General features: G+C 42.8%; 1 protein-coding gene across 1 annotated transcript; it reads right to left on the bottom strand.

Annotated features, from left to right (window-relative positions):
* Nucleotides 1–5,973: 5,973 nt before the first annotated feature.
* NPFFR2 (neuropeptide FF receptor 2) lies at nucleotides 5,974–13,929 on the bottom strand (the record flags this gene model as incomplete). Its single annotated transcript, XM_083368042.1, has 3 exons — nucleotides 5,974–6,817; nucleotides 9,925–10,024; nucleotides 13,599–13,929. The coding sequence occupies 3 exons, from the start codon at nucleotides 13,927–13,929 to the stop codon at nucleotides 5,974–5,976; spliced, it is 1,275 nt and encodes a 424-aa protein (XP_083224168.1).
* Nucleotides 13,930–20,536: the final 6,607 nt, after the last annotated feature.

Here is a 20,536-nt window from a genome sequence, read left to right as displayed (position 1 = left end):
CATGAAAATTACAGGCTGGGATAAAAGGGGAAGATTTATCTGCCCAGCTGCCTGCTTACATTTCGAGCCAGGTAAATTGTGCCAGTAAACCCATATGATCACTGCTTGCTAATTCCCCATTTTGTGTGCCCAACAACAGACATCCAGAGACAATGTGTGTGGGTTCTAACTCAGCAATCCACGCAGCTGTTTCAACGGAGCGATCTCATCCCTATATTTTTTTATTTTGCCAAGAAGGCCACTTTTCAATATTCTTAATATACAGGTAGTCCCGACTTACAACACTTTGTCTAGTGACCGTTCGAAGTTTCAATGGCACTGGGGGGAAAAAACGCTCATATATTTTTCACACTTACGACGGTCGCAGCTTCCCCATGGTCACATGATCAAAATTCAGACTTTGGGCAACCGACTCATATTTATGATGGTCGCAGTGTCTGTTCGGTCCCAGCCTACTTCAGCTCCTTGTTAAGTTCACAAGGAGAAAACCCCTCTTCAAATCAAGCAGGCAGAAACCGCAGGACAAACCCCTTTTATTACTCACAGACTTGAGGAAAAACAAACACAGCTCATGGCAACTTCACCTGAACGGTTGCCTACAGGAGGGAAAGTTGAGCTACTTTGTGCTCCTTTGTGACTGATAAAATGTATTTGCCAGTCATCTGTTCAAGGACGAGAGGGGTAGAAGATGGTATAGGGTTTCCTGCCTTAGCAGGGGGTTGGACTAGATGACCTCCAAGGTCCCTTCCAACATCATCATCATCATCATCATCATCATCATCATCATCATTATTATTATTATTATTATTATTATTATTATTATTATTATTATTATTTCCATTTTTAAACCAAGCCAGAGTCGAGTTATGAACCAACAGGGTGACAGCATGCCTGGCTGAGGAATTCTGGGAGTTGAAGTCCACAAGTCATCAAAGGGCCAAGTTTGAAGACCCCTGATATAGACTTTAAGAGGAGTGGACTTCAACTCCCAGAAATCCTCAGCCAGCATGCCTGGCTGAGGAATTCTGGGAGTTGAAGTCCACAAGTCATCAAAGGGCCAAGTTTGAAGACCCCTGATACAGACTTTAAGAGGAGTGGACTTCGACTCCCAGAATTCCTCAGCCGAAGTCCACAAGTCATCAAAGGGCCAAGTTTGAAGACCCCTGTCATAAATGATGGGGCAAATCCTACCAAGGCCATCGAATAGGAGAAAGAATCATTGTGTCATAATGGTTGGGTGTAGTTAAAGATAGTTAACTTAGAGATTGTTTAAGCAAGAATTCATGGTCTGTCGACATGGATAGAAACCAAAGAGCTGGGGGGGGGTCATAAAACCTGTCTCAAAGATTGCTAGTTATGCTAAGAACTGCCCTGCAGGGGAGAAAATGAAATCAAGATAGCCAGAAAAGAACTTTCTTTTCATTGCTAGGTGCTGTTTCTGTTGCCAAGCAAGACATTTGTTAACAGAGTTTGGACCCATTTTTATGACCTTCCTTGCCAAAGTTGTTAAGTATAATCAGTGCGGATCCTAAATTAGCAACACGGTTGTAAAGTGAATCTGGCTTCCCCATTGGGTTTGCTTGTCAGAAGTTCACAAAACGGGATCACATGACCCCGGGACACAGCCACCATCATAAATACATGCCAGTTGCCAAAGTTTGATCACGTGACCCTGGAGATGCTGTAACGGTTCTGTGAAAAAAAAAATTTTTTTTTTCCGGATGCGGTTGTAACTTTGATCGGTCCTTTAAAAAAGGCGTATTTTGCAGCCGAAACCCAATAGCATTTAACTTTATTGTACGTTTTGTATTGTGGACAAAATTTAACCGTGTTTCATTTTATCAAATGGATTGTATCGTATGGATTGGATGACAGTCTAACGGGAAGAACACTGACTGCGCAGGGGTTCTTGTTTAACCAATCTTTGGAATGTTAAATTTTAGAATTTTTAAAAAAACACCACGAGGAGCCACGTTCTTCCTGGTGAAAATCACGTGCTTTTTAATAAACAATCAAGGGACAGAGAGCTCCAGTAAAGGAAGCCAATGAAGAATTATTCACCGTAGTTAAAAAACGACCCTTTTGTGTTGCCAACCTGTCCCGAAGCAAATTAAGAAAGACCAACCGACTGCCCTGGTAATAAAATATGCAAGCAATTTATTTATTTGTTGTATGTTTATGTTGCTGTACTCCAGAATGGCTCAAAACTGTACAGTCCGAAAAAGGAGAGCATGCTGGGAGATGTTTCACTCGCCACTCAGACGAAACCCACGGCTGGGATGTGCCAACCACCCAACCCAACTTCAATTCTCTTGGCAGACCTTGCCAATTGGAAATGTAACCCAGAATAACAAGGTTGGAAGGGATCTCGGAGGTCTTCTAGACCAACCCACCTCCGCTCAGACAGGAAACGGTCTACCATTTCAGACAGAGCAGACAAATGTATTTATGGAGCAAGAGAGCACACCTAATCAATCCCAACAACATTTTCCAGCCTTGACCTGCTTGTGTCCTTGAGCACGGTTTGAGCAAGACAGACATTTATGATGCTTGTATTACACAAAAAAAAAAAACCAAACTGGATGAATGACTAGGGTTTGGGGGGAGTCTAAGCATTCGAAGACGTGTTCCACCTGCAGCAATTTGCAGTTGTGGAACTGCAGAAATCAAACGAGGGGCTGCAAAATTAAGGGAAGGCTGTTCCTGTTCCCATAGCATTCCATATTACTAATCAGGCAGCCCCATTTAAGCCTTGTAGGCCAACATTTTGTGGAAAAACCTGCTTGTAATTTCTGCATGTTGTGCTATGTTGGCAACCTGGTCATAAACACAGTAGATTTCGCGAAGATCCATCCGCAGATGAAAAGTCTGTAAGTCGCATATCTTCAGCAAATTGTCTGTGTATGGGACGGGTAGCCCTCGATTTACGACCACGATGGATGGCGCTGAGTGTGCCATAGGTTCGCCACCACTGCCCTATGAGATGAGATGAGTTGAGCTGAGAGATAGGGACTGGCTGAAGTTCTTTCATCTGGCTTACCCCATTTTCTAACATGTCTCAATAAATTGCCAGGGTGGTTACCAACGAGTGTTTTTGCAGGCCTTTGGCAAGCAGGCAAATGGAAGCTTATCTTACATTTCAAGGGAAAGTGTACATTTATATACAAATAAAGCATGCTCTCTTTGAGCATGTTGGACTGCAGTTCCCATCAGGATGGGCTACCTTGATCTCTGATACTTCTAGCTGGGGTAGGTGGAAGTCACAGCCCAATACCACCAGAAGAGGCTGAACTGGGGAAAGCAGAGTTTTAAAAAATTAAAACTCTCCAGTAAAAAGTGTTTTGACTTCTAGCTTTAGTCAATTAAACATAGAACCCTAACAGCAATTCTAGGACACTAAAGAAAATATTCAGAGGAGTACAATTAATCATCTAAAAGAGAAAATAGGGAGAAGAAATTTAAAATAACACCTATCCTGCCTAATTGAACCTTTTTCTCGAAGAATCATGAGAGTTAACTGTTAAGAAATACGGGTTGCTCTCTTCCCCTCTCAAAATAAAGAAAAGCAGACATAATTTTGCGGGATACAATCTGGGTCACTCACAGGGACCAGAGGTTTTTGTCTTCAAAGCTTCTGGACACGTCCTGGAGCCCATCCTCATGGAACTTTTCTCTAGCAATGTGTGTGCTTTAGGCTATTCTGTCCGTGGTATTTAGATGGTGCCTGTTGTTTGTGGCTTTTTAAATGTTGATTGGGGTGTTGACAGCTGGCTATTAAGTCATTGGCTGCAGTTTCCTTGTGCTGCCAAGCTCTCCCCTCCTAAGTACCCGATAAACTGGTGGTAAATCAGCACTCCTGTTGACTGAGAGAGGCCCATTTCCCAGGCTTCAGTCACTTCCCTGGCTGTTTTTGTGCCTGCTCATCCAACAATCTTAGTAGCTGCAAAATTGAATGCATATTGTTGGACGAGCAGACCCAAAAACAGCTAGGGAAGTGATTGAAGCCTGGAAAATGGGACCATTGTCAGTCAACAGGAGTGTTGATGTACCACCAGCTTATCAAGTACTTAGGAGAGGAGGGCTTGGCAGCGCAGGAAAGAAGAGCCAATGACAAAAGCCAGCCGTCAACACCACAATCAATATCTAAAAAGCCACACACAACAGGCAACATATAAATAGCACAGACATACACTGCTACAGAAAAATTCTCTTGAGGATGAGCTTCAGCATGAGTCCGAAAGCTTAGAAGACAAAATCTCTGGTCTGGGTGAATGACCCAGATTGGATCCTGCAACATTATCCTAGGCCATATACATTCACCAACTTTTGTGAGATGTACTTTTTTATACATAAAACCTGCATAAATTTTAAGCCCACTCTCCTTTAAAAGAAAGCCCAAAGAAAACTAAATGTTTATGTACCACCCTCTAAGTTAAGGCTATTGGATGTTGAAAGGATTTACACTTTATATCCAAGAGTTTATACCATGTTTCCCCAAAAATAAGACCGGGTCTTTTTTTTTTGCCTCCAAAAGAGGCACCAGGTCTAATTTTGGGGGTAGGCCTTACCTCACCTCTGACACCGACAGCCCCACCCATCTGGTCCACTTCTTCTGGGGCTGAAGTTCTGCAGCTGCATTTGGGCTTGCATTTTGCAGTTAGGCCTTTCCAGAAGGCCTAAGCAGCTGATGGATTCAACCCATAGCTTGGTGCTCAGCTGCTGAGGTCTTGCAGAACTGAATCCATAGCTTGGTCCTCAGTTGCAGAGGCCTTCTGGAAAGGCCTGTGACTGAGAAATGCAGGCCTGGCTACAGAAGAGGCCACAGAAGAAGTGGGCCAGCAAGGAGAGGCCTGGCTGCAAGGGAAGTGGGGGCAGGGCAGGTGGGGAAGCTCCACCCCTCACCCCCATCCTAGCTTGATTTTTAGGTGTGTGCCTCACCCCAAAACTAGGGCTTGTTTTTGGGATAGGGCTTATATTAGGCCCACCCACAAAAATCAAGCTAGGGCTTATTGTTGGTGTAGGCCTTACTTTCGGGGAAACACGGTATCTTTATAGGGGTTATTCTAACTTCTAAATTGAAATTGATGATCTCCAAATCTTCAGATATAAACATCTCTTTGAAAAATTGTTCTCTTCATTAAAAAAATACTTTATATACAGTATATGGCAACTGACTACTTCCTGTAAAGATCCACCAGTAACACTTTGAGACTTCTTCCGTGGGATAGTCCAAAGGTTATATGTAGATGACACAGTCACTCCTGATTCTTATGAATCTTGGAAAAATACTTTCCTTCAAAATTCTAATAAATCACTTGCAGGTACTCCTTAACTTACAACCACAATTAGAACCAGAATGTTTGTTCCTAGGTGAAGTGGTTGTTAAACGATTCGTGCCCAATTTTACAATCTATTTTGCTATAGTCATTAAGCGAGTCACCGTGATTGTTAAGTGAATCACATGGTTGCTAAGCAAATCTGACTTTGCCCATTGACTTAGCTTGTCAGAAAGAAGCTTGAGAAGGTCACAAATGGCAAGCAGTTGCCAAGTGCCTGAATTTTGATCATGTGACTCGGGACGGGGGGCGGGGAAGCTCTGAAGGTCCAAAGTGTGACGATTGGTTGCAAGTCACTTTGTTCGGTGCTGTTGTAACTCTGAATGTTCACTAAATGAATGGTTGTAAGTCAAGGACTACCCGTAGGAGACAGAAATTATTCAGTGTACAGCTAGAAGATCTCAAAACACCAGCAATGATTGTTCTTTTCCCCATGGGTGGGTTTGAACATCATGGCTGATGCGTCAATTAGGGCAGCCTTTCTCTACCTGGGCAACTTTTAAGATGTGCGAACTTCAACTCCCAGAATTCTCCAGCTGGCTGACTGGAGAATTCTGGGAGTTCAAGACCTCCCATCCTAAAGTGGCCAAGGTTGAGAAACACTGAATCGGGGCATCCACCAAGCAGCTGAGGTAGTTCATAGCAAGTCTTGCTTAGTGCCGTTGTCATTGGAGGCACGTTCTAGATTCTCCATCACCAGAACTTGCGTCTTGTCCACCCAGTTCCCCTTTTGAGTTGACCGGCCTGCAACACACGAGGGTAGATCATGGTCTATCTGCTGGGGGACCGTGGCTGGCAAGACTGCATTGCTTTGTGCCCGTTGAGAATACATTTCCCGAGGTACCACCTCCCCAGAGCACAGCTGCAGCTGGAAAGCAGCTTGGAAGCCTCGACGGAAGTTCTCGTTGAAGAAGCCATAGATGATTGGGTTGATGCTACTGTTGAAGAAGGCCAACCAATGGGCAAAGGGGTAGACGTAGATGTTGATGAGCTCCTTCTGTGCCTCATCCAGTTCTGCATAATCAGACAGCATGGACAAGGTCCACAGGGGTAACCAGGAGAGGATGAATAATAAAGCCACGGTGATCAGCATCTTGATGACTTTCAACTTCTTCTTGTAAATGGAGTGGCGCTCGTGGCTTTGTTTCCCAGAGGCAAGCACTGTGTTGAAGAGCGTGAACCCTATCCGAGCGTACATGATGACAATGAGCGACAGGGGAGCCAAGTAGATGTTGGCAAAGAGGACGGTGGTGTAGACCTTCTTCATGTCCTTGTTGGGCCAGTCTTCCCGGCACAAGTAGATGGGACGGGTTTGGTTGTCCTCCTCAAGAATGACCTGGAAATGCTTTTCTTCAATTAACTTCAGCATTACAGCAGAGGGACACATGATGGCAATAGCCAGGACCCAGATGACGGCTATCAGCATAAGTGCTATCCATACGGTAAGCTTTGGCTTAAAGGGGTAAACAATAGAACGGAACCTACAAGCGGGAGAAAAAGAATATTTCAGTTTGTTAAACTGCAGCACAGTGGAATAGCCACATTGTCAACAGCAACACAAAGTTCATTTTTATTGTGCTAAGAATCATGGAATAACAGGTAAAGGTAAAGGTTCCCCCGCACATACGTGCTAGTCGTTTCCAACTCTAGGGGTCGGTGCTCATCTCTGTTTCAAAGCCGAAGAGCCAGCGCTTGTCCGAGGACGTCTCCGTGGTCATGTGGCCAGCATGACTAGACGCCAAAGGCTCATGGAACGCTGTGACCTTCCCACCGTAGTGGTCCCTATTTTTCTACTTGCATTTTTACGTGCTTTCGAACTGCTAGGTTGGCAGAAGCTGGGACGAGTAACAGGCGCTCACTCTGTTATGCAGCACTCGGGATTTGACCTGCCAAACTGCCGACCTTCTGATCGACAAGCTCAGCATCCTAACCCACTGAGCCACAGTCCCTTACTGGAATAACAGAATAACACCATAACAGAGTTGGAAGGGACCTTGCAGGTCTTCTAGTCCAACCCATGGCAGGAGACCCTATTCCATTTCAGACAAATGGCTGCCCAATCTCTTCTTAAAAACCTCCACTAATGGAGCACCTACAACTTTTGATGGAGCACTCACAATTTCTGAAGGCAAGCCCTTTCGCTGATTTTATTATTCTCACTGTCAGGAATTTGGCTCTCTCTCTGATAAATTTCCATCTATTATTTCTTGTCCTTCCCTTTGGTGCCTAGAAATTGTCTACCATTTTTTTGTCTTTCTTCCTTCCTTCCTTCCTTCCTTCCTTCCTTCCTTCCTTCCTTCCTTCCTTCCTTCCTTCCTTCCTTCCTCCCTCCCTCCCTCCCTCCCTCTTTCTTTCTTTCTTTCTTTCTTTCTTTCTTCCTTCCTTCCTTCCTTCTTTCCTTCCTTCCTTCCTCCCTCCCTCCCTCCCTCCCCCTTCCTTCCTTCCTTCCTTCCTTTCTTTCTTTCTTTCTTTCTTTCTTTCTTTCTTTCTTTCTTTCTTTCTTTCTTTCTTTCTTTCTTTCTTTCTTTCTTTCTTTCTTGGCTAAAGAGAAACAGTAATCTACAAGGCCCAGCACTTTTCTGTCAAATATTACAAAAGGTAAACTAGAATTCTGAATACACATACAATTAGTTTGATTGATTATGACTTTGAAACAATGCTGGGTTGCATACAATATCGCACAATAGAAACTGTCGTATACTGGCACATATTTAATGTCATGGTGCAGAAATGCCTGAGCAAAAATAAATGAACTGTGGACCTATGTGTTTGTGCTTTCTATCCTTTTCTATCCAATGAAGTTTATGGAAGGGAAACCAAAACTTTCATTTTCTGACTAGATTTTACTGGAATACAATCATTAGCCTAAACTGGGATAGAGAAACAGTGGTTAATATGTGGTTTCTTGAAACCAGCCAGGTACATACCATCACAATCTTCCCTTGTTAACAAGGCACAGTTCAGACTAACCAGAGTTGTCCCGACCTACTGGCTTGTTTTGATCCAAGAATAAATTCAAATCATTTTAAAACAGGAAGTATAAGCTTTCCTCGTGATTATGCTAAAAAGAACAGAGGGCCTCAGAAGCCCTTCTGCTTGTTCATGTCCTAGTAAAATAAGGGGTATTTAAAAGTGCCCACTCAGTTGGACCATTGATCCCCTTAGCCCACGATTTTATACTAAAAATAGAAGCAGTTTTCAAGTGCACTCAGGCAGATCTTTCTCCCAGCCTGACAATTATTTTATGTTTTTTGTCAGGGAATTGCAAAACTGGTGTCTAAATGAAGTTATAGACACTGACACGAACTTGCAGTTTTATATAAATAAATATATTTTACATCTATATATACAGCAAACAAGATAGTCATGCTAAGAGGAGCATCGTGAGGTAAATCACAGGGTACACAGAAGAAAAAAAGGCGGGGGAAAAGGGAAACTCCCCCTCCGCACCCACAGCAACCAATCACAGTGCAGATTGCCTCAGACAGAAGCCAGCGCTCTGGTACCAATCAACCACAACTGTGTGTTAGAATAACTTAACTTTATTGTCACTTTATACTAATTGGCATACATTAAAATGATATTTCATTGCATACAGCTCTCAAAGGATCACCACCTCCAATACACACTACATACATATGACAAAAAAAAATTGTTGCATGTACCTACATACCCACATATATATGACACAGAAAAACATCACAGCCTAGGTCGGATGTATACATGGCAAAAAAAAAAAAATGAATCTTGCGAGTTTACCAGATGGATGGCATAAGGAACAAAGTTGTTACAGAATCTAGTAGTTTTGCTATAAATACTTCAAAACCTCCTCCCAGAGGGGAGCAACAGGAACAGACCATGAAGTGGGCGTGTGGTGTCTCTAACGTTTTGAGCTCTAAGCACATAGTGCTTATAAGCAGTTCTAAGAGTTTTGGCTCCCTGCACAACCTCACTGTTCAAGCTACTAAATTTAGATATCTTCACACGTTTCAAGACTGAAAAGTGAGGGACTTAACTGGAGATCTTCCTCAGACAAAGTATTTGTCCACCATTTGTGCTGTAGACCTCTCCTCAGAAACCTAAACAGGGTCTAACAAAAGCCTCTGCTTTAGATGTTGAAAACTCTCCATTTAAGGTTTTTCAGTAAGGATTTTCAACCTATAAAGGAGAATATTTGTAGCTCAGGTTGTGAAACAAGGGGTTCTTGGTGTTCTTTTTCTTAAGCTGAAGAAGCTTCTTGGATGAGAAGCGAAACATCTTCAAAGAAAAACAAGAAAGTCCAGTTGTCTCATGAAAAAGCATCTTTGAGTCTTCAAGAAAACAACAAGGCTCAGAGGGCATCAAGGACCCCTGATTTTCTACCTTTTAAGCCTCAGATTCCAACGTAACTTTTCACCAGGTGTCCATGTCTTGCTTTTTTCATCACTTTATCATTATGGGGTATATTTTCTTCCCCAGGGCTAATTCTTCCCGAAGTTAGAGCACCTTGATCTCATTACTAAGTCTGAGGAACACACAATTCTAGTTGACAGAGGAACAACAGATTTCTGGACTCCATATCAATTTCTAGGTGTTTACAAAGCCTTACCTGTCAACTGCAATGGCTACTAAAGTGAAGACTGAGGCAGAAACGGATATTCCTTGGACAGTGCCATTCATTTTGCAGGCCATGCTCCCAAAAGGCCATCCTGGAAAATAAAGCATTGTATTAGATGAAAAGGTCAACAACCATGTTCGATTATTTTCAATTAATTTAATTTAATTTAATTTAATAACATTTATATACCGCCCTTCTCCCTGAGGACTCAGGGTGGTTCACAGGGCAGAATAAAATACCAAATACAAACATTAAAAAGAGATTAAACAGTTGCCCTAGTTAAAACAATAGGAGTACAATTCTAAAAACCCCAAGATAAAATTAAGAGACCAAAGATAAAACAACCCCACCGATCCCCATCAGGCTAGGCCAGCTTGTACAAACAAAAACGTCTTGAGATCGCGACGAAAGGAGCGAAGATCGGGCACCATCCGGAGCTCTACCGGTAGCTGATTCCACAGCTCCGGAGCGCCCACAGAGAAGGATCTCCCCCTGGGGGCCACCAATCGACATTCTCTGATCGGTGGCACCCTGAGGAGGCCCTCTCTGTGGGAACGCACAGGGCGCAGGGAGCTTGATGCCGGCAGCAGATGTTCCCTAAGGTACTCCGGCCCCATGCCATGGAGGGCTTTAAACACCGTTACCAGTACCTTGAATCTCACCCGGAAGACAACTGGCAACCAATGCAGCTCACGGAGCAGAGGTGTAACGTGGGAGTATCGGGAGACTCCCAACACAACTCTCGCGGCTGCATTCTGTACCAGTTGGAGCTTCCGGGTGGTCCTCAAGGGCAGCCCCATGTAGAGAGCGTTGCAGTAGTCCAGACGAGAGGACACGAGCGCATGAGTGACCGTGCACAAATCATCCCGGCTAAGATAGGGCCGCAACTGGCGCACCAGGCGAACCTGGGCAAAGGCCCCCCTAGTCACAGCTCCTATATGGTCTTCCAAGGTGAGCCGTGAATCTAGGAGGAATTAGTGGACAAGCAAAGGGCTACAGCATTTGGAAACAGCCATGGCATTCAATAACGTTCTAGTTCACTTTGTATAATATTAAAGGGATAAGGTCTGTTTTTTTTAAAAAAAAATCTACTGAATTGCGTAGGCTGAGTTTATACATCATATTACACTGATAATATAATTTGTTTGGCTGTAGTTTAACATGAAAAACTAGCTATGACCGGCATTTATAATGTACTGTATTTGTGAATCCAAATAGTGCTCTAGTCAAACAAAGATGGTTAAACAATCCCTAATTTTCAAGTCCCATAATCCATGGGACTTGATCATGGATTGCTCAAAAATCATGATATAGGTAGGATGACGCTTGTGAGGAAAACAAATTTTTGGAAGCACAGAAGTGTGGTAGCAAGATAGAAACAGGAGGGATATGTGCTAATAGGGGCAAACTTGAAGTCCTCAGTTCTCAGTACAGTTATAACTCATCACTTGACTGCTTCAAAACTCATCGAATTCAGTATTCAACACGGTTTTTTTATTAAAGAGTTTTACAAAAAAATTTTTACAATACATATCCCCAAAACCCACCTGCCCCAAACCACCCCCCTCCCCCCACACTTCCCAGAGCTGAATACAGGGTCATAGATATAATAATCCTATTCTAACTAAGATTATCCATTATAAAATTAACCAAATTCATAATGTGCTTTAACTCCCCTTTAACATCGATGCATTCAAATTATTAAAAACATAATAATAATAACTTAAACAAAAATATAATCAATACTAATACTAAAATTAATAACAATCTAACATCTACTCGTAAGCTAAATGGAACTTTTTAGTCCCATATTTATTCTGAATATAATCTATCCATCTCCTCCAAACTGAAATATATCTTTCTTGCGAGTGATCCTTCAAATAAGCAGAAATCTTAGACATTTCTGCAAGATTCAATACCTTAAGTACACATTCTTCTATAGTAGGCAAACTATCCTTCTTCCAATATTGTCCCACCAGTAACCGTGCTGCTGTTATCATATTCAACATCAAATTGATTTCTTTAGTATCACAATATACAACAATACCCAATAAAAACAATTGTGGAGAAAACTTTATCTTTCTCTTAAAAATCTTTTGAATGTTCCACCAAATTTTAATCCAAAAAGCTTTTATATTTCTACAAGTCCACCACATATGAAAATAAGAGTATTCAACACGTTTTGAAGCAGAAATCCTATCCAGACACTTGTCTTTCTCTCGGTAGTCAACATACAAGGAAGAATTTGCTGATGTCGGCTTCCTCGTGAATTGCTATTTCTTCCAGTCAAAATAGCGGGTCACTTGGTAATTCACATGATTTTCTTGGTAGCCATTAGTTTTAGTATTCGGCAGGTATAGGAGTATAGCCAGCCGTACCAACAGGCTGAAAAACAGCTTTTATCCATGGGCTGTTAGGCTCTTGAATGGGAAATAATTTTATAATTTTAGGTGTGACTGACTTGCGAGGCCGGTGTGTTGTGCAGTTAGCTCACATGGTGTAACAAGATGGTTTGTTGCCACTGTGAGTTGGGGGGGGCACAAAGGGAGGCTCAGCCAATCTCAATGTATACATGGTTGTACTTTGACAGAAAAGGTTCATTCATTCATTCATTCATTCAACGAATTACTGATGAGAATCAAGGTACCACTGCAACTGGTATGTCAGTCTTGTGACTGACAACCCTTTCTTGAGGATAGTAATAGTAGAAAAGTGAGGAAATAATTTGATGTTTGCTAATTATGAATATTTATGCCTTATTACTTATGCATACACACACACATATACACATATACATATACATACACACACACATACGTATGTATGTATGTATGTATGTATGTATGTATGTATGTATGTATGTATAATTTTCTCCTTTCCTCAAATGTATAAATACGAGTGCATCCCTTTTGCCAATAGAAATCCCTCCCATGGTTTTCTGGGGGAATTCCTCCAGAAATTATTAAATAAACAATTATTACAGTGAGCCTTGATTATTGGTCTTTGGGTCCCATGTTTGATTCCAAATAACATAGGCAGATCACTTACAAGGCAGATCAGGCTAAGAAAAAAAAGATCCCTACATGGGAGCCTAAAAACTATTTAGATTGTTTATATCAATAGAAGATAATATTTGTAACTCAAGAGTTGAACTGTGGGATCCTTGGTGCTCTCTGAACTTGGCAGTTTTCTTGAGACATTTCATTACCTAGCTAAGCAACATCATCAGCGTCAGTAAGGAGTGGGCTTTGCATTCCCTAACTAAGAAACATCAGGGTTAGTGGGAACGTCTTGGTGCTTCCTTGACTGGATGAGAGCAAACTCCACTTTCTTCTAGCACTGATGATGGTACCTAGTTGGGTCATGAAACATCTCAACTAAGCTCAGAGGGCACCGAAGTCTCTACAGATTACTTATAGCAGACATGTCAAACTCGCAACGTCACGTGGACCTCGCGCAACCTATCGGGATGCTTTTGCCATTGCCGGCAATGGGGTGGGCGCGGCTTCCGCATGACGCATCCGGCCCGCGGGCTGGCAGTTTGACACCCCCTGACTTATATGGTAAACACACTCTCACAAGTCAGATTGTGTTACCCCCTCCCCCAATCCTTTCTTTTACATTGGTGTGAATGATTTCCAACAGGTGCCCCCTGGCCCTCATACCTGTTATGATGTTGTCCAGGAGAGTGGTGGGCATACAAAAAATCCCCACCAGCAGATCACTGACGGCCAGGTTCAAGATGAAGAGGTTGGTGACGCTGCGCATATGCTTGCTCTGCAGAATGGTAAAGCAGACGATTCCGTTGCCAATCATGCACAGAAGGAAGATGAGCAGGTAAGAGATGATGAAGACAGAAGCAACCAGTGGGTGGTGAAGGTAAAAACCCAGATAGGTGATGTTGGGCTTCATCTGACAAAGATCAAGAGAAGCGGTGCAGTTCCTCAGAAAGAGCTCGGCCTGGGAAGAAGCTGGCTCCTCGTACGTCTTATTCATGTTAAACTGTGCCTTGCCACAAAAATTAAAGAAACAACAAGTCAGTGGAGAAGAAAAGGAACTACAAGCAGTCCTTGCCTTACAACCATTTGTTTCGTCACTGTTCGAAGTTACAACAGCACTGAAAAAAAACTGTTTTTCACACTTACGACCGTTGCAGTGTCTCCTCGTCACGAGATCAGAATTCAGACGCTTGGCAACTGGCTCTTATTTACAACGGCTGCAGTGTCCCGGGGTGTGTGTGTGCAGGGATTCACTTAACAACTGTGGCAAAAAAAAGGTCATGAAATGGGACAAAGCTCACTTAACAACAGAAATTTTGAGGCCAGTCCAATTAACCAGTTAGACATTCACAGCCTGAAAGGATAATACAGTAAACAATTATCACTAATAATAATAATAAACCTTTATTGTCAAAGTACAACATGTGTACATTGAGATTAGCTGAGCCTCCCCCCGTGCTCTCTCCCCCCAACACACAGTGACAACAAACCCTCCATCCCACCACACTATGTGAACCAACCACACCACACACCGGCCTCCCAAGTCAATTCTGCATAAGATTATGTCCCATTTAAAAGCCTAACAGCCCACGGATAAAAGCTATTTTTCAGCCTGTTGGTACGGCTGGCTATATTCCTATATCTCCTACCGGATGATAGGAGAGTAAAGAGATACCGTCCAGGGTGTGAGTCATCCCTGAGAATCTTCCTCACTCTTCCAAGGCAACGAGCCCTGGCGATGTCATCCAGTAGTGTCAGGGAACAGCCCACAATGTCTTGTGCTGTGCTCACTACCCTCTGTAATACTTTCCTATCCGCGGCTGTCAGACCAGCATACCAAACCACAATACCATACGAGAGGACGCTCTCTATAGTAGTCCGGTAAAAGAGGGTCATTAGCTGTTGTTCTACCCTGTTCTTCCGCAAGACCCTGAGAAAGTGAAGCCTCTGTTGGGCCTTTCTAGCCACCTGGGTTGTATTAACTTTCCAGGTCAGATCTTCACAGAGGTAGACTCCCAGAAATTTAAAGGAGGAAACTCTCTCTACACAGTTCTCTCCGATGTAAAGTGGGGCAGGTTCTTCCTTTTTTCTCCGGAAGGCTAGCACCATCTCTTTCGTCTTGCCGATGTTTAGGTGCAAGTTGTTGTTACTACACCATATGGATAGTTTTTGTACCTCCGCCCTATATGCTATCTCATCCCCACCTGTAATAAGACCCACCACAGTTGTATCATCTGCGAACTTGATTATCGCAGTGGATGGGTCCCACACTAACCACAAAGAGATAATGCAATTATTGCTTTGTGGCATTTAACGCAAACAAAAGTACGAGTGTATATTTTATGTTTAAATTTAGGGGTATTTCTAAAATCAATTGTTTTGGGGATTAATTGCCTTCTCACTTTTAATCCTTAATGAAACCATTCCAGTTTTCTCTCCGTGTAGGTTAAAAAGAGAAAATTGGATTCTGAAGATTTGTTGGCATCTGTCTGCAAGAGATGTTGTGTTTTGCCAGCAAACACAGTATGTGCGAAAAGGGAATTTCGCCTGTCAAAATATTATCTGAAAGATCATACCCCACTCCATCAACCCACACACTTACTTTCTTTCACATCATTGTGATAGAGTCAACTGAGATGAAGATCCTTTGTAGACTATTAGCACTGAAGAACAGAATAGAAATAGAATACAGTCCTCAAATTTCAACACTTAACAATCCACTTAACAACTGTGTTACTAACTTATCAATTGCCAATAATTCCCCTTAACAACTGTGGCAAGAAAGGATAATAGCGATACAGCCTACAACAACAACAACAACAACAACAACAACAACAACAACAACAACAACAACAATAATAATAATAATAATAATAATAATAATAATAATAATAATAATAATAGAGTTGAAAGGGACCTTGGAGGTCATCTAGTCCAACCCCCTGCTCAGGCAGGAAACCCTACACCATTTCAGACAAATGTATGTCCAGTCTCTTCTTAAAAACCTCCAGTGATGAAGCACCCACAACTTCTGGAGGCAGGTTGTTCCACTGGTTAATTGTTCTCACTGTCAGGAAATTTCTCCTTAGTTCTAGGTTGCTTCTCTCTTTGATCACCTACTACACGGGTAAATATCTTTAGGCCTAAAACAGTGCGGTGAGAATTAGGTGTTCAGCAGAGGGAGGGTACGGGGAAATAAAAATTATCTTCGTGGCTAGTTGTTTTGGCACGCAATGCTCCATAGCATCATCTTGAGAGGAAAAGCTGAAACTGTTTATGTCCAGGATGTGAAGGATCGTGTAGATATTTCCTCAGCCCTTTTTCTGCAGTGTACAGATCCTCAACGGAAGGCAGGCTGGTTGCGATTGTTTTTTTTCTGCAGTCCTAACTATCCGTTGAAGTCTGTGTCTGTCTTGTTTGGTTGCTGTGCCAAACCAGACCATTACTGAGATGCAAATGACAGCCTCAATAATCCATCTGTAGAAGTGTATCAGCAGTTCCTTGGGCAATCTTTCTGAGTCGACGTAGGAAGAACATCCTTTGTTGTACCTTTTTAATGATGGTTCTAAAAGTCTCTAGTTTCCAGACTGATGCCTTAAACCCAGGGGTCTCCAACCTTGGCAACTTTAAGACTTGTGGACTTCAAATCCCAGAATTCCCCAGCAATTACGGCAATTACGAGGCTGCAAAGCTTTGGCTTTTCAGTCTGAAAGGGACTCAACTGCATCTTCAAAATAAAACGGATCTGTCCAAATTGAACCAGCGGAACAATTCGAATTCTTTTTGCAATGCTGCCATTTCCTAATCCAATTGATTTCCGCTAATCCAACGAAGCCGTTAATTCAGTCTGCGGATCCTTTACGTTGACATTTCAAATTAAAAGGATTTGACATTTCAAAAGGAACTTTTCACCGTGTCTGTGTTTGTCTTCACACACACACACACACACACACAGAGTTGTTTATTATAAAAAGTCTGAACTTCCTTTGATGATTTCCTTCCCCTCATCTTTCTGTCTTCAGCATTTTCCCATTACAGGAAGTCCTTGACAATTGAGCCCAAACTATCTGTTGCTAAGGGAGACATTTATTAAGTGAGTTCTGCCCTATTTGACGACCTTTCTTGCTACAGTTCTAAAGTGAACCACAGCAGCCACTGTTAGAAACACGGCCGTTAAGCGAGCCTGGATTTCCCCCTTTGACTTTGCTTGTCAGAAGGTCACAAAAGGGGATCACGTGATCCTGAGACACTGCGACCGTCGTAGGTACGAGTCAGCTGCTAAGCATCTGAATTTTGACCACGTGACCACGGGGACGCTGCACAGATCCTAAGTGTGAAAAACGGTCATAAGTCACTTTTTTCAGTGCTCTTGTAGCTTCAAAAGGCGACTAAACAAGTGGTTGTAAGTCAAGGACTACGATGAAACCCGATGAAAAGCACTAGCAATAGCGCTTAGACTTACATACTGCTTCACAGTGATTTACAGCCCACTCTAAGTGGTTTACAGAGTCAGCATATTGACCCCAACTATCTCTTTCCCTCCCCCCCTCCCTTCCTTCCTAACAGAGTAATGGGATTTTCACCTTACTCATTAATAGCAATAGCACATAGACTTATATACCGCTTCACAGTGCATTACAGCCTTCTCTGCACAGTTTACAGCATATTGCCTCAACTATCTTTCCCTCCCTTCCCTTCCCTTCCTCCCTCCCTCTTTTGCTTCCTTCCTTCCTTCCTTCCTTCCTTCCTTCCTTCCTTCCTTCCTTCCTTCCTTCCTAACAGAGTAATGGGATTTTCACCTTACTCATTAATAGCAATAGTACATAGACTTATATACCGCTTCACAGCGCATTACAGCCTTCTCTGCACAGTTTACAGTCAGCATATTGCCTCAACTATCTTTCCCTCCCTTCCCTTCCCTTCCCTTCCTCCCTCCCTCTTTTCCTTCCTTCCTTCCTTCCTTCCTTCCTTCCTTCCTTCCTTCCTTCCTTCCTTCCTTCCTTCCTTCCTTCCTAACAGAGTAATGGGATTTTCACCTTACTCATTAATAGCAATAGCACATAGACTTATATACCGCTTCACAGTGCATTACAGCCTTCTCTGCACAGTTTACAGCATATTGCCTCAACTATCTTTCCCTCCCTTCCCTTCCCTTCCTCCCTCCCTCTTTTGCTTCCTTCCTTCCTTCCTTCCTTCCTTCCTTCCTTCCTTCCTTCCTTCCTTCCTTCCTTCCTTCCTTCCTAACAGAGTAATGGGATTTTCACCTTACTCATTAATAGCAATAGTACATAGACTTATATACCGCTTCACAGCGCATTACAGCCTTCTCTGCACAGTTTACAGTCAGCATATTGCCTCAACTATCTTTCCCTCCCTTCCCTTCCCTTCCCTTCCTCCCTCCCTCTTTTCCTTCCTTCCTTCCTTCCTTCCTTCCTTCCTTCCTTCCTTCCTTCCTTCCTTCCTTCCTTCCTTCCTTCCTAACAGAGTAATGGGATTTTCACCTTACTCATTAATAGCAATAGCACTTAGACTTATATACCGCTTCACAGCGCATTACAGCCTTCTCTGCACAGTTTACAGAGTCAGCATATTGCCTCAACTATCTTTCCCTCCCTTCCCTTCCCTTCCTCCCTCCCTCTTTTGCTTCCTTCCTTCCTTCCTTCCTTCCTTCCTTCCTTCCTTCCTACCTTCCTTCCTTCCTTCCTTCCTTCCTTCCTTCCTTCCTTCCTTCCTTCCTAACAGAGTAATGGGATTTTCACCTTACTCATTAATAGCAATAGCACATAGACTTATATACCGCTTCACAGCGCATTACAGCCTTCTCTGCACAGTTTACAGAGTCAGCATATTGCCTCAACTATCTTTCCCTCCCTTCCCTTCCCTTCCCTTCCTCCCTCCCTCCCTCTTTTCCTCCCTCCCTCCCTCCCTTCCTCCCTCCCTCCCTCCCTTCCTAACAGAGTAATGGGATTTTCACCTTACTCATTAATAGCAATAGACTTCCCTCTTCACAGTGCTTTACAGCCCTCTCTGAATGGGTCAGAGTCAGTGTATTAGCCCCAACAATCTGGGTCTTTATTTTATTTATTTATTTATTTATTTATTTATTTATTTATTTATTTATTTATTTATTTATATTTTTAATCCCATTTATATCCCGCCCTTCTCCGAAGACTCAGGGCAGCTTACAATCTAAAGCACAAATCAATGTGCTTAGCAATTGGAAGGATGGAAAGGCTGAGCCAAACTTGAAAACCGGTCAGGATCGAGTTCCTGGCAGTGGGCAGAGTTAGCCTGAAATATTGCATTCTGACCACTGTGCTATCAGGGCTAAAGAATTGCTAAAGCGTTGGAAAGAATTCAGCCTTCTTTTGAGGGCAGGGGGGGGGGGTTGCCACAAAGTTGAAACTAGAGGCTATAAACAGCATACCAAGAAAACTGAGGTTATGTACCCAACTCCCAAACATAGAAAACATAAAAGCTAAATATACCAAGAATACTGATGTCTCTGATTTGAATTTTACTTAACCTTTTATGAATGATAGAATTAGCACAGAGAAGGGGAGGGTGAGGTATATTTATGTTTGCATGCAAAGATTTTTTTTTCCTTTTCCAATTGGCTAAAAATAGTTTGAGCTAATTCAAATCAATAAGTATGATTTGTCGTGTTGCATTTTGATTTGTCGTGTTGCATTTTGGTGCTGGAGAAGACTCCTGCGAGTCCCTTGGACTGCAAGGTGATCAAACCGGTCAGTCCTAGAGGAGATCAACCCGGACTGCTCTTTAGAAGGCCAGATCCTGAAGCTAAAACTCAAATACTTTGGCCACCTAATGAGAAGGAAGGACTCACTGGAGAAGAGCCTAATGCTGGGAAAGATTGAGGGCAAGAGAAGAAGGGGACGACAGAGAATGAGGTGGCTGGATGGAGTCACTGAAGCAGGAGGCGTGAGCTTAAATGGACTCCAGAAGATGGTAGAGGACAGGAAGGCCTGGAGGAACATTGTCCATAGGGTCGCGATGAGTCGGACACAACTTCGCAGCTAACAACAACAACAATTTTGATCTTAATAAGCTTCTGGACAGAGCAGATTTATGCCTCACCTGAAAAACAAAACAAAACATTAGCCCCCTTTTGGTTTCTTGAAACAAACGCCCCTTTTTGCCTGCTCGCCATTTGATCTTAATCACAGTTTATAAATTGCTCGATGATGGATGGTGTAAGCAAGAAAAGGGACAGTAAATATTTCTAACTGTTAACTGATCATTGCTGAACGGTTTAACATGAGACACCCAGAGGAGGGGAAAAAATCTTATTACCTGTTTGAATTTCTTGGTTTCTTTAGAGCCTACCTTTATTATTGTTACAAATAACTCAAGGACGCAAAGTTATCCAGCACAACTTTCTCCTCCCTTTTACTCACAACAACAACCCTGCGAGGTGAGTTGGGCTGAGAGTGAGTGGCCCAAAGTCACCCAGCCAATTTTCATGCTTAAGGCAGGACTAGAACTCACAGTCTCCTGGTGATTGGCCCAAAGTCACCCAGCAAATTTTCATGCTTAAGGCAGGACTAGAACTCACAGTCTCCTGGTGATTAGCCCAAAGTCAC

This window comes from Vipera ursinii (assembly GCF_947247035.1).
Source record: "Vipera ursinii genome assembly, chromosome: 7".
Classification (NCBI taxonomy): Eukaryota; Metazoa; Chordata; class Lepidosauria; order Squamata; family Viperidae; genus Vipera; species Vipera ursinii.
The sequence above is the reverse complement of the archived record's forward strand: the minus strand, read 5'-3'. Positions and strand labels throughout refer to the sequence as shown.